General features: G+C 60.7%; 1 protein-coding gene across 12 annotated transcripts; it reads right to left on the bottom strand.

Moving 5' to 3' along the window:
• Nucleotides 1-307: 307 nt before the first annotated feature.
• Nucleotides 308-12,580, bottom strand: PUF60 (poly(U) binding splicing factor 60). 12 transcript variants are annotated; one of them, XM_040261598.1, is made up of 12 exons: nucleotides 12,337-12,539; nucleotides 7,702-7,782; nucleotides 5,477-5,572; nucleotides 5,276-5,365; nucleotides 4,376-4,426; nucleotides 2,269-2,430; nucleotides 2,105-2,197; nucleotides 1,786-1,999; nucleotides 1,508-1,698; nucleotides 1,238-1,373; nucleotides 823-1,058; nucleotides 309-744 (listed from the first exon to the last, which is right to left on the bottom strand). In XM_040261598.1, the coding sequence occupies exons 1-12, from the start codon at nucleotides 12,358-12,360 to the stop codon at nucleotides 445-447; spliced, it is 1,674 nt and encodes a 557-aa protein (XP_040117532.1). In that variant the 5' UTR covers nucleotides 12,361-12,539; the 3' UTR covers nucleotides 309-444. The 12 variants fall into 12 exon arrangements, with proteins under 12 accessions (XP_040117536.1, XP_040117532.1, XP_040117531.1 ...); XM_040261597.1 differs by having other exon boundaries at nucleotides 7,702-7,785; nucleotides 12,337-12,526; XM_040261595.1 differs by having other exon boundaries at nucleotides 309-759; nucleotides 12,337-12,517.
• Between the last annotated feature and the right edge of the window lie 1,506 nt (nucleotides 12,581-14,086).

The raw sequence follows: 14,086 nt of genomic DNA, 5'->3' as shown, positions 1-14,086 counted from the left end.
TATTTATTTGCCTGTTGGACTGCGTGTCCCAGGACTTTGGAGACTCTCTGGGTCAGCCTTCCTGCGACACTACCTGAGCATGTGATAGTAGAGCCCCGCACAGCAGGAAGGCCACCCCCACAGTTCATGGCCACCCCATGTGGGCACCGAAGAACCAAGCAGCTCCTGCTGACCCTGGCAAATGCATTCCTTTCGGTGTTCAGGTCTCTGACCACCAAGGCTCACTGCCTCTGCGCTTCCTGGGTGCTCGCCCTGCCCCGCACCTGCACCCCTGCCCCAGGAGCCAATAAGCACAAGACCACTGTCAGTCAGGGACGGTCAGGGCCAGCAGCACCTGCACCTTTATCCACAGGCTGGGCAGCCGGGCCCGAGATACCATTGAATCACTCTATAAAACCCAGAGGAAACAAGGAAAAAGTGCGAGTCCAGGGAATGGGGCCGAGGTCATGCAGAGAGGTCACTGTTATCAAAACGCTCCTGGTCATACACTTCAGCCACCACCTTGCGGCCAGCAAACCAGCGCCCATTGAGGGCCTGGATGGCCTTGTGAGTCTCAGAGGCTACGGAAAACTCCACAAAAATCTTGACAATGATCTCCGCGTCCTCCTCCTCGCCCTGCTTCTCTTGGTAGATGATGACACGGTTGACAGCACCGAACTTGCCACACTCCTCGGTCACCTCCCCTTCCAGGTCATCGTCGATGTCCTTGGGGTCCACCATGTTGCGCAGAACCATCACTGTGGACTGTGGGGGGGACAGCTGAGAGCTGTGGTTGGCTGGACAGCCCCGCCCCGCCCCGCCCCGCCGACCCCGGTGGCCCACCTCCTGCTTGCGGAGGAGCTTTTGCATCACCATGTGGCGGGCGCTACTTCCTGAGATGCTCATGTGCTCCTGCTCACTCAGCATCTCTGGCCGCTCCGACTCAGGAAACAGCTCCTCCTCCTCCTTCTCCTTCTTGGGCTCCAGGAGACCAAGCGTTGGAGGGCTGGCCAGGATGGGATTCACCACACCCACAGAGGGGATGGTGACCGGAATGGGAGGCCGGGCTGGGGTCACACCTGCAGCAAACCCACCAAGTCAGCGGTCACTTCCCCCACCTCCCTCCATTCCCAGGAAGGAGCATAGCTGAACTGCCCTGGGGCCCAGGGGGCGAAGAAGCTCGTTAAGGACAGCTGAAGGCATCAAGCCCAGAAGGGCAGCAGTGGAAGGAGGGAAACCTTGACCCACCCAGGCTCACCTGTGATGACTCCTGGGGCCTGGGCAGCCATGACGGCCTGGGGTAGAGCCCCCAGGGGCTGGGCCAGAGTCAGTGCAGGGGACACCAGTCCAGGAGTGGCTAGGGTACCCAGTACCGCTGCTCCAGCCACTGCTTCCTGCAACCAAGAAGGCCACAATGCTTAGTCCCAGATCTGGCTGCCTCCACTCAAGACCACTAAAAGGGCCAGTCCCCATAGGACCAGTGGTCCCAGTGCCTACTACTGAACCACACAATGGCACCAATCCTTACCTGAGCTGTAATCTTGGCTGTGGCTGCAGCTGCGGCCACGGCAGCAGCCGGCGGGAGGCCTCCAGGTGTGGCCGGTGTAAGCAGGGGCATGGGGGGTGTGACAGCCTTGCCCACCCGCAAGTACTGGCCCCCCAGGTCAAAAAGGTTCATGGAAGACACGGCATCCTGGGACGATTGGGCTTTCTCATATTCTGCAGAGCAGGAGCGCAGTGAGGGCCAGCCTTGGGGCTAGGGTGTGGGGAGGGGGCTTCACCCCACTCCCACCTTCCCAAACTCACCAATGAAGCCATAGCCCTTGTGCTTGCCAGTCGTGGGGTCCCGAGCCAGTGTGCAGGATTTGATCTTGCCAAAGGCCTCAAACACACTCTTGATGTCATCATCTGAGAGGTCCTGGTGCACGGAAGCCACGTAGATGCGGTTGAAGGCTCGCGCCTCCTCGGCCAGCTGGTCTATGATGGGCTGAGCCTGCCCTATGTTGCTGGGTCTGCCCACCTTGGGGAGAGACAGGAGACAAAGAGCCCCCAGTCAGTCTAGGCTGGCTGTCCGGACACAGAACACGTTGCACAATGGCCCCAAGGTCCCCTCCCCAGCCCTCACCTTGATGTTCCTGCCTCCCAGCATCACGGAATTCATCTGCTCCAAGGCAAGCTGGGCAGCTTCTGGGACCTCATACTCCACAAACGCAAAGCCCTGGACATAGGAACGTGCAGTTAAGACCAGGAGAGTGGAGGGCCGGGGCGAGGTAGCAGACGGACCCTCACCTTGTGCTTCATGGTGACAGAGTCCCAGGACATGTCGATACTCTTGATGGGCCCAAAGGGGGCGAATGCCTGGCGGATGGTGTCCTCCCCCAGCTCGTAGTAGATGGAACCCACGTAGACCCGGCACATGATGGCCAGTGCCCGCTGCCGCTGAGCCGCCATCTGGAGCAGGAACAAGGGGAGACAGAGCCACTGGCCTGTGAGGGGTGGCGAGACACTGGGCAGCCCCTTCCCCTCCTGGCCCACCCCTCCCCTTCCTGCTCCGCTGTGGGGAGGGCTCCCCATGCGGTGGTGTGGTGCAGGATCCGCCCCTGCAGTCAGGGTGGCGGGGGTCGGCAAGACCCCAGGCCAAGAAGGAAAGTCAGGCCTGAAGGCAGGAAATGGACACACCCTGGCCCACCCAGGTCCCGGGCAGACTGACAGCACAGCTGACAGCTGGTCGGAAGGCAGGGCTGCAAGCCCTCCATTCTGGGGCCGGGCACCTGGGTGGGCTGGGAGGTCCTCCCAGGGTCCTGGCCATGCGCTCAGATAGAGAGGGAAGGGGGAGCCGCCAGGCTGCAGGGATGCTGGTGTGAGGCAAGAGAGGGGACAAAGACGGCAGCTACTGCCCAGAAGAGACCCCAGGGAGGAGGTGAGGAGCCCGGTCAGGGACTCCCCGGAGAGAAGACTGGCAGCACCGCTCGCGCAGCCCCAGCGCCTTGAACCCTCATAGAAAGGGCTGCTGGTCCCTGGGAGCATCACGAGGGAGCAGAGCCACCGAGACGCCCCGGGGTCCGCGCGGGCGGGCGCCACCACCTCCATGCTGGGGCCCCCAGTCGCTTGAGGAGACACTCCCACCCGGCCACCTCAGACAACAGGCCTCACGGGCAGCGCCCCAGAGCCACTCGCCATGGGGCACTGAGGGGAGACCACAGGCCCAGGGCAGGCCAAGGAGATGGGTCCTGGCTCCAGCCCCTCAGCAGGGGACCCCCACACCCTCCTGAGGTTCCCCATAACCAGAGACCAGCTTCTTTCTTCACATATACCAGCTGGTCTAGTACTGGCCACGCCCCCACATCCCACCAAGAGGAGCCTAAAAATAAGGCTCATGTTCCCCAGACAGGACCCCCTCCTCAAACTATGCTCCCAACAAAGAGGCCACAGGCTTCCTGTCGAGATCAAGGACTGCCCCCGTCCCCAACACTTAGGTCCCCTCTCGCGCCAGATGCCCCAGATGTGAGACCATCTGCCCCTGGGGTCAAAGTTCTCCAGGACAGGAGCATGTCTCCTCTTCAGTGTGGGCTCCCCAACAGTGGGGGTGCCCAGAGCCCCCTGCCTGACCTGCTCCCACAGACAGACACTCCCTAGAGAGGACACGGGGTCTGTCTGGCCCCCGAGGACAGGACCGCGTGTCCCCTGTGAGAACTCATGCCCAGGGACGGGCCCCGGGAAGGCCACGTTTCCCCCTCAGACTTCCGGGGGGGCCTGGCCTCCTCCTCAGCCTGCCTCTGGGAGCGGGAGGGGCATCTCCTCCCCACACTCCTCTGCTGACAGCAGCCGGGGCCATGGCCACCGCCTGCTCCCTGCCCGCATGGACTCCGCCCCTTGCTGACAGCCAGGGCATGGCCCAATCCTGCTCCTTCCCTCTCTCCTTCACTTGGGTCCCCCCAACCCCCACCCCCCTCCCTCCGTCCCCCCTTCAGGGTTTGAGGGGGCCGTGAGTTAAGACCCCTCTCTCCTCGGGCGCCTGACCCCAGCCAGGAGCCCGAGCAGCCTGGAGCCCGGAGGAGCTGGAGGCCTGGTGGCACACCCGATGTGTGCAGGCGGCACGGGTGTGGGGGGCCTGGCGCGGGCAGCTGCCCTCCTGGCCGGCTGCCCTCTGCAGTTACCTGGCCGGTTAGTTTTAAGGCGGGCCCTCAGAGCAGATGCAGGCCTCCCCAGGGGCGGTCCCGGGGTGGGTGCCCCCCACACCACTGGCCCCGCCGCGCCTGGCGCTCTGCTGCGCGCGTCCTGAGCTGGCGGGCAGGGCCGGCCACGGGGAGCAAGGTCCCCAGCACATGGGCGCACTGCCCCCCTCTAGCCCTGACTAAGGACATGAGCCCCGGAAGAAGTGAGCATGTCTATTGACCGATTGCAAAGGTGAGAGAGGATCTCCAAAGCCCATTGTCACTGCTGCCATCTGAAAGACAGTAAAGACAGAGTTCAGTCTGTTGGAGCCGAGCAGTCTCCGCTCTCGTCACACCTCACGCAGACAGCGGCAAGGCCCGGAGTCCCCGCCCTGCCAGGAGGCCCGCCTGCCTTCCCACACTGCTGGGCACCTGGCCGGCCACCGGCACCTGCCCAGGGGGGCCTCAGAGCCCCAGGTGCCCCGCCCCGCAGCCTGGCCGGCAGGGGCAAGAAGGAAGGGGGAGGAGCAGGAGGAGGAGGGGGAGGGAGGGGAGGAGCGGACGGAGCACAGTCAAGAGCCAGGCACCCCCGTCAGCGTGAATGTTTTGCGGGCTGGGCGGGGTGCGGGAGGCTCGAGGCCCAGGCCTGTCGGCTTCACCCTGTCCTCTTCCCCCATGGCCACGGTCGCCTCTGGCCACAACCCTAGAGCAAGGCCCTGGGGAGGCGTGTCCAGCCTGTCCTCTCAATCCTGGGCCCCGAGCCGCTGGACTAGACTCACTGCAGGGGCGGGGGCCTGACCGCTCTTATCCGAGGCCATGGGGGTGGGGAGAAAAGCCCCTCAGGGTTACACCATCAGCCTCGCAGCTGGGCACACGGCTTGGGGGTGACCCAAGGCCACAGTCTGAAGTCCGAGAAGAGGAGCCTACTGGGGAAGGGCAGGGGCGCAGGGCTACAGAAGAGGGTTGGCAGGGGCCGTGGGCTCTCAACAGGTGGGTAGGGCTGGGCCACTCGTGCCTTAGGGAGGAACCCGGGGGTCCCAAGGAGTCCTTGAGAAACGGAGCACCACAACACCTCGCGGGGATGGCCGCAGGCACGAGAGTAGGAGAGCGGTGGCGGGGTGGCGGGCGGGAGGGTGGCTCACCTGCAGGTTGGTAAGCTGCTGCTGCTGGTGGGCGATGGTCTGCTTCACCAGCACGCTCTTGATGCTCTGCTCCATGGCGTATTTCTTGGCCTGCAAGAGAAGGCAGTGAGGAGCACTGGGGGGCCCGCCTGTGGGGAGATGGGCCTTCCTCCACCCCCGAAGGGGTCCCCTGCCGTGGAGCCCCAGGAGGGACGCGCTCACCTTCTGGAGGGCCTCCTGCTGCTCGGGCGTCAAGGGAGGCAGTCCCAGCTTCGCGGCTGTGCCCTGCCCGTTCTCCATCTTGATGGAGTCTGTCCCCTGCAGATGGGAGCAGGGAGATGGCTGAGAGCAAGTCCCCGACAGCCCTCCCGTGGCCCCAGGCCCACCCTGCCCTCTGCCTGACCACTGCGCATGGCCTGCAGCTCAGCCCGTCCCCAGGGATGGACTGTCTCCTGCCTGGGGCAGACATGGGTCCAACAGCCCAGTGGCTGTCCCAGACCTGTCTCCTCCAGGACCCACTGCTAAGACACACACCAAAACAGACAGGCACGCTGGGGCCCTTGGCCCACCCAGAGCAGGTGCAGGACCCAGGCCCCTCTGCAGTCACCAAGACAAGCAATGAGCAGTGAGAGGAGCCCAGCCCTCATGACAAGCCTGACCCCAAGTTGCACAGGAGAGCTGGCTGGCACTGGCCTCCCAGACAAAGGGAGGGCCAGGGCTCTCTGGATGTTCTGGGATGCCCTGCTCTTGGGCTGCCTGGCACCCAGGCCCCCAGCATCATCTCACGGCCACAGACTTGGTGTCCCTACTCAGGACCAGTTCTAGGACCACTCAAAAGAGCAAGTCTGGGAGGCGCCGCCCTCCCAGCACAGCTGCAGGTGGTGGCCCCCCATCCCTGCACACCATCCAGAGACCTGGACTTGCTCTCCCAGCCCACCTCACCAAACTTCTCCCTGGGCTGTGCTTAGCACGCTGGCAAGAGAAGCCAGAAACAGGCCCACCGTGAGGGAACAGAAACAGACACCCGCCAACACGCTGGGCAAGCACAGGAATGAGGAGATGTTCTGGCGGTGGCAGGCCCAGCCCGCTGCGGGCCAGGGCGGGTGCTACGAGGAGTGCGGGCATGCCCTCTACTGAAAGGCATTTCTAAGCTGCTGGCAGGGGAAGGACACAGCCGTGGGAGTGGCAGGAGCATGTGTGCGGAGGCTCGGAGCACACCTGTCTAGTCACCAGGCGCTGGGTGGCCAGCAACCGTCCGGACTGGGGATTCTCCAACCCCAGCATGAAGCCTCAAGAGGAACAGCAGGGACGAGAGGCAGGCCCCCAGCACAGGAGTGACGGGCAACCACAAAGAGAGGCACAAAGGCGGCAGGAAGGGGCTGGCGACCCAGACCCCAAGAAGCACCCTCCTGACCAGCTGCAGTGCTAGGTTTCTAGCACAGGGTGGAAGGGCGGGAAGCCCTGGCAGCCCCTCCTCTGGCAGTGCAGCCTGCCCGCCGGCCCTGAGCCCAGTTCTTCTCAGTGGGAAAGAGGACGAGGGCCGGGGCCACGGCTCCAGAGCAGGCCGTCACCATGGTGATCAATGCCAGCCCCCCTCAGCCCCTCAGAAACTTCTCAATCTCCTCTTTGTCTTGAGAAACAAAAAGCCCTTTTCCTACCAACCAATGGCTGGCTACATAGCCAGCCAGGGTTGGGAAGGGCTGGCTAGAAGGACACCCTGGCCCCCCTGCCCATCAGCTTCAGCCCCCATAGCTTCCCAGGATCCATGCTGCATACCACAGCCCTCCCCAGGCATGCTGGGCGCCCGGCCCCAACAGCCCACAGGCCACTCTGCTGAGGCCCTGCCCAGCCCTCTGGAGGCAGGCACTGCCATGCAGAAGCATAAAGAACCTTCTTATCCGAAGACAGCAAGGTCCAGCCCTCCACCCCCACCCCACGGGTCTGGCGATTAGCACTGGCTGAGACCCTCCAGGCCAACCCTGAAGTCGAGGACCCAGACCTGTGCTCTGACCTGCACAGGGGTCCGCATTCATGTTTTACTTAGAGATCTGAAGGGAAACTCTATTTCTGGTTCTTAACACCACCCTGCACGTTCTGAACGACACGTCCACCCTCCTGTATGACACCAGCAGTGAAAGGCACGCACCGCCCAAGGTTCGGGCCCACCTGACCACAGCCACCATCTGCCCAGGATCTGAAGACACGTGAGGCGAGGACACCAAGTGGATGCAGAGAGGAGGCGGCTGGAGCCAGGAGGGAGACAGGGTGGCAAGGGGGCAAGGCAGGGTCTCTGCCCAGAAGGCCAAGTCCCTGGGGCTCCTCCCGCTCCCACCCCCAGCCAGGTCTCTCTGGGCCCAGGGACGCTCAGGCAGGCAGGCGGACAGGCGGGCGGGCGGGCGGGCGGGCAGGCGGGCGGGCCTGAGGGCAAGAACGCTTAAGGGCAGTACCTGTGGAGGTTTCCATTTGTCTCCCGCTGCCACCACTGCCGCCGCCGCCGGCTCGGACCCCCCTCCTTGCTGGCCATTGACCTGCTGCAGGCAGGAAGGAGACGGTGTGACAACATTCACAAGACCCAGCCGCCCGGGCCCTCGCTCGTCTTCCCTGGTTAAGAGCTGGGCTCCGCGAGGACCAGTAAGGAGCCAGCTCTGACCTGGCCCCAGGCCTTCCTGCAGCTGCCCCTCCACGCCTCGCCCTGCCCGCTCCGCTCCTCCAGCACACCTGCCGCTGCCCAGGGCCCAGGCCCAAGGGGCTGGCCGGGAGAAACCAGAGCAGAGGCTGGGGCAGCCCCAGGCTGGCAGTAAGTCCTCAGAAAGAGACAGTGTGGAGAGCTGAACTGTGCTCCTGCCCCCCGCTCAACAAAAGGCACTTGCTCCTGGGTCAAGAGCAGCCCTCTGGCCACACAGGAAAAGACGACCAGGACCACAGGTAGCCCTCTCCCCTCCAGAGGTGGACAGAGGCACCTCGCTAGCAGCCTGCACACACACTGGGCCAGCCCACACCTCAGTCTCGGTCCCGAGGCCCCTCCTGAAGGTGGCTCTGACTGGCAGGCTGGGCTGCGGGGCTGCCTCTGTAGGCCTCCCCTATGCTTCCACCCCCTGCACACTGTCTAGGGCTGTCTAACTCAGGGCAAGTGAGAGTTTGGCCACATCTCAAGGGGCCAAGGAGCACTTGGTGTGAAGCCAGCCCAATGGAAGAAGGTGGGCAACATCATGGAAGTGAGGCTCTTAGCGGAAGGGCCCTGAGACTTCGCCACCATCTCAGAAACCACACAGCAGGAACCCACTCCCAACTCAAGCATGAGCCCCACACACATCTAGGACACAGGCAACAGTCCTGCCCACCCTCAAGGCACCAAGCACAAAGCCAAAGAAAGGCTGGGCTGACCTGGCCAGAGAATGTCTCAGGCGCTCCAGCCTCAGGAAAGACAGCAGCACAAGCCTGACTGCACTAGAGATGTGGCGTGGAAGCTGTGGCCAACCCAGCGCTGCTCCTTCCCTGGAACCCCTCTGAAATCGGATCACTGCTGTAAGCCATGAAACCATGCTCCAGTGAGAGAGAAAGGAAATGGGGGCCCTTCTGATAGAGGTGCTACCCAGTGGGTGCTTGGCATCTGGAGAGAGGGTCTGGCTTTGCTCCAAGTGCCCTGGCAGCCCCCAGAACACACCAGAGTAGAGGCTGCCTCACAAAACCCCAACAAGAGATAACCTCAGGTCTGGGCATGTAGTCCAACCTCCTGAACCCTGTGAATCAGATCAACTTGAGGGCACATGTATAGATGATTTCCCACTCACCCTAATAAGTGCAGCAGCCAACAGGAACCAGGGCAGTACTGAGACCAGAGGCGGCTCAGAAGAGGCTTCGCAGGGAAATTCAGTCCACCTGGGACTCACAAAGGACAGCCGACCCCAGGGAATTCATCCCACAGAGCCTAGGGCTCTATTCTAAGCAGATGCTAAGAAAACTTAGAGGAAACTGCCCTTCATCATTACAGCTAGTCTTACACTATCCTCCAGCCGTGACTACAGCAGGCCATAGTCACAAAGCACCCCAGCACCAGGCAGCAGTGCCTCAAGGGGTGCAAACTCCCTCTGGCGGATGTGTGTGGGGTGGGGGAGGGTGTGCGTAGTACGGGCTGTACACGGTGTGTGTGGTGGGGTGGGGTACAGTGCAGCCCCAAGATTCTGGGGCCCAAACCCCTGCACTGCCACTAATCAATAGCCCAGGGCAAAAGGATCATTTCCATTAGAAAACCAGAAAAATCAAGTAATTACTTAATGCCTCCAGGCTTCAGGCTCATCAGGCCTGTCTCCTGGGGCAGGCAGGAAGATTCAGCGAGTGGCCAACTCTGGCCAACCCCATATACAATACGACAATACGTAAGGCAATTCCTGTACATGGCCAGTGATCCACAGGTATCAGTGATTTTTTTTGTGTGTTATTAAAACATCCAGAGTCAAGTCCCCACAGCAGGACTTATGCAGGACGCTGCCTCCCATCTGGTCAGTCCGCTTCACGTGGCACCATGCTATCCACAGCGCAGGCAGGTTCTGTGTGGGGCACTGCAGACGCACGAAATGCAAGACAAGAGACATGCTAGCCAGCCCCGACACGAGGTTATTTCTGTAGCACAAGCCCTAAGGAGAAAACCAAGCACAGGGTAGGAGAGAGGGAGTGTGAGGGCCCCAAGACCACAGCAGCACAGACAGCTTCTCGGTGAGGTGACAGGCAGGCTGGGACCCACAGGAGAAAAACAAGCACCTTCACCTCTGGGAAGGTGAGGGAGTCCAGTGCTCTTGCAAGATGCAACTCCTAGGACCATGGTCCCAAGTAGGAGTGAGCCCAGGTATCAGAGGAAGGGCCCGTGGCCTGTTTCCGCAGTGACCAGGGGGAAGGCACACAAAAGTTAGAAGAGGGTCTTCTGTACCTTCCTGGGTTCTTACCCCCCGAGATCACTGTCCGCCAAGTCCAGCGCCACTCACCCCACCTCCCGCAAGAGCCAAAGCCACAGCTTAGGACAGCAAAACAGCACTCTTCAGCAGGCACAGACCAGGAGACAGAGGAGAGAAGCTTTTGCTATGCCCCTGAAGCACTGCAGGGAACCGGTGACCCTTCTAGAAACCTATGCATTCGAAAGATTAGAAGAGGAATGTGTGAGGCCACAGACTGGACCTCATTCCCACAAGCTGATAAGGTAAGTCTAGGTCTTTACAGTTTGTATATGCATATTAACATACATTCATTAATCTCCTGTGGAGAAGGAAATGGCAACCCACTCCAGTATTCTTGCCTACAGAATCCTGTGGACAGAGCCTGGAGGGCTGCTGTCCATAGAGTGGCAAAGTCGGACATGACTGAAGCGACTTAGCATGCGTGCGTGCAGTGGAGAAGGAAATGGCAACCCATTCCAGTATTCTTGTCTGGAGAATCCCAGGGACAGAGGAGTCTGGTGGGCTGCTGTCTATGGGGTCGCACAGAGTCAGACACGACTGAAGTGACTTAGGAACAGCAGCATTAATTCAGACGGGCCGTGAAGACCCTTGTTGAAAAGCCCAGCTTCCAAGGTTCAGACCCAGTGTACACACCCACCCCCACTGTGACACCACCAGGTCTGGCCCTGTGCCACAGCTGAGCTGGGTGCCCCTGAGCAAGGCTGGGGTGTGGTGCTGATGCAGGTCTCGGGGTGCTCGGGGACACGAGGCCTCCACTCTCACTGGTCTCTGCTCCTTCTACACCTTCCCAGGAGTTTTGGTCCTTGTTTTCAAGCCTCCCTCTCCATCATCTTAAAACTCTGGTGACTTAGACAGTTACCAAGGCCTCCACCTTCACCTCTCTTCTAATGCCCCTGTCACAAAGGTGGTTGCTCCTGTGGCTTCAGCAGGAAGCAGGATATGGCACAAAGAGAATAGTGAAGTTAGCTAGATCTGAGAATCACACACCGGGCCCCTCATAGCTTGGGGCCGCTTTCTCACTGGGAGTCAGCTTCTGCCCCAGTGAGACAGGTTCGCCCCCTCTGTGGCCATCAGAGCCTGAGGGAGGCAGCCTAAGTACGCCCACTGACCCTCAGATCTCCCCCGTCAGTCCAACCTCCAACCACACGCCTCTCAAACAAACCCCATCCATTAGACTGAGCTGGGGAGAGGTAGGTAAATAAAGGGATGAAGTTCCCTGTGAGGGTCCGTGAGGGGACTCAGTGGCACAAGTCTGGGAGGAGGAAGAGTGAAGAGAGACTTCCCCAAGGAAGTGCTGTGTGAGAAGAGGCTGTCCATCTGTGCTTAGCGCTCCATGTGGCTGAGCACTAAGCAAGGCAGAAGAGATGTCTGCACCGCCCTAACACCTCAGGCACCCTGAGTGGAAACTGGTCTCCAGTGCCCAGCAGACGGCGGAACAGGGCAAGACTGTCTCTTGTTCCCTACTGCTCCCCCAAGCCCTCGCATAGCGCTTGGGACAATGTGACCGCTCAGGAGAGATGTAATGAGAGGCCTCGTCTTCCCTTCCTGAGTAGGGGCTGCAGGACGGAATCCCTGCTGGCTGGAGACCTCTTCTCCGCTGGGCATCAGCAGAGAGCCCATTCACAGCTGTGTACTCAAGAAGCGAAGACCTCCCTTCTCACCAGGCCCGATCCCGTCCTACAGGCCCGCCCTGAGGCCCCTACACGCTGGAGGGGGAGACGCCACGGTTCCACGGTGCTCCGCCTTCAAGTCGGGGTTAGAGGCTCACAACGTCGGCAGAGAGGAACGACTACCGTCTGGCCCCGCCCGACCTCACGGCGAAGAGACCCGGCTCGCCACACGGCGCCCCCCACCCCCATCAACATCAGCCGCACCGCGGGTCACAGCCACGCCAGGTGCTCCCGCGCCGCCTGCCGGAAGTTGCAATCTGCGGGCCGGAAGCTGCGGCCGCAGGCCGGCCCCCTCCCCTCACGCCCGCCCCGCCCCCGCCCCGCGCGACCGAAGGCCGCAGAAGCTCGCGCTGGGCTCCGGAGCGGCCGCTACGTCTCCGAGGGACCCTCGGCGCCCTGGCCAGGCCAACAATCTGCTCCCGCGGTCTGAGCGGCGGCCCGCGGTCACCGGGGTCTCACTTACTAGCGCTATGGTCGCCGTCGCCATCTTGTGCCCGTCGCGGCCGCCGCGCGCGCCACACGCTTCGGTTCCTTCCGCGGTCTCGCGCGATCTAGGCGCCGGCGGAGGCGCTCTCAAGAGAACGGAACTCTCGCGATTAAAGGCCCTTTCCCCAGCGACGTGGAAGGAAAAAGGAACGCGCTTCCGGTGCGGGGAGGAACAGTTAACGCTCCGGGAAGGGCGCGCGGAAGGGGCGGGGGCGGGGCCTCCGCCCGCCGCCAGCACCGCCCTCCGCCTGCCTGTTAGCGTCCTAGGTCGCCCCTCCCCTCGCCTTTCGCGGCCGTTTTCCCTTCGCTGCTCGATTTCTGTCACAGACGGCCGGATTCCCTCTAGAGCTGCGGTTGAAAACTGCGACCAAGAATCGCCTTTTTTCGGACTCAGATTTCGAAATGCCTCTTTGCATCGTATCTCTGAATGTGCCTACCAATGCATGGTGTGTTCCCTGTTATGGTCGCATTTTCTCTTTCCAAATGGTTCAGAAAACAGTAGTGCACTTTAAAACTGATAGCGTCCTAGAGCCACCGATGTAGCAGTCTGTAGAACTGCAACCCAAGAGACAGGCTTCCGAACCAATCCCCTGGGAATGGTATGCACTCAGTCCCCTTTGTTCTGAACTATAAAGTTCCAGGTGTCCATCCCTGTCGTTGAGCTGCCCTGGACGTTTATTGCGTGCCACACCCAGTCCCAAGGCCCTCACTCAGTGAAGCTCAGGCCCTGACGTTGTCAGCTTAGCAACTTTAGCCTGCCTGAAGTAGCAAAGTGTCTTCCCCAAGGAGGCAGGTCTCTTCTCAACCCTGGGAGAGTTAATGTGAAATCCAGACACCCTGTTGAAACACGAAAATATTTTACTCATTTACCTTTCCTCTAAAATGATAAGAAAGAGTGCTTCGTTCAGTCATGTCCAACTCTGCGACCCTATGGACTGTAGTCCACCAGGCTCCTGTGTCCATGGGATTCTTCAGGCAAGAATACTGGAGTGGGTTGCCATTTCATACTCCAGGGGATCTTCCCAACCCAGGGATCGAACTTATATCTCCTGTCTCCTGCATTGGCAGGCGGATTCTTTATCCCTAGCGCCACCTGGGAAGGTTGCACCACCTTTTTAAAGGCAGAAACCCCCAAAGACAAAGAGGTGGAATGTCGTGAAGCTGGAGGAAGGTGGACAACGGGCTGCTTTAGCATCCTGGAGGTCGAGGTCCAAGAGATGGTTCATATGAGTGCAGTCATGACAAGGAGGAGATAAGAGCTCTGTCCCTACTGGCAGCGACTGAGAGGTGAGCTCCAGCAGAGGCACACTTGGGGGGCCTGCCTGTTCTGAAAGTGGGGGAATACATGAGATTCCTGTCTTTCTGCCACCTCCACCCCTGGCTCCCTAATCATGTGCCACTCACAGTCCTCAGAGAGAAGAGCCTGTCTCTGCAGGAGCTCCCAATACACACACACACACAAAATAGATTGGCTGTTGGGAGGTGGGCAGGAGAATGACCTGGCTCCATCCTTGACCTCAAAGCTCACAAGACAATAAGCCCCAACCACTAAGATTCAATGCAACTGGGCAACCCAGGAATACCACACACCTGAGGGAGAGGTAAACTGGAAAAGGAAAAGGGACTCAGAAGTAATAGAGCCAACAGAGAGGAAGGAAAAAAGAAAAGCTAAAACCATATCCTTAGAGATATAGGATGTTGCATCAAAGTACATGAACAAGATGCTG

This window comes from Oryx dammah, unplaced genomic scaffold (genome assembly GCF_014754425.2).
Source record: "Oryx dammah isolate SB20612 unplaced genomic scaffold, SCBI_Odam_1.1 HiC_scaffold_19, whole genome shotgun sequence".
Taxonomy (NCBI): domain Eukaryota; kingdom Metazoa; phylum Chordata; class Mammalia; order Artiodactyla; family Bovidae; genus Oryx; species Oryx dammah.
This window is presented reverse-complemented; position numbering and strand designations above follow the sequence as displayed.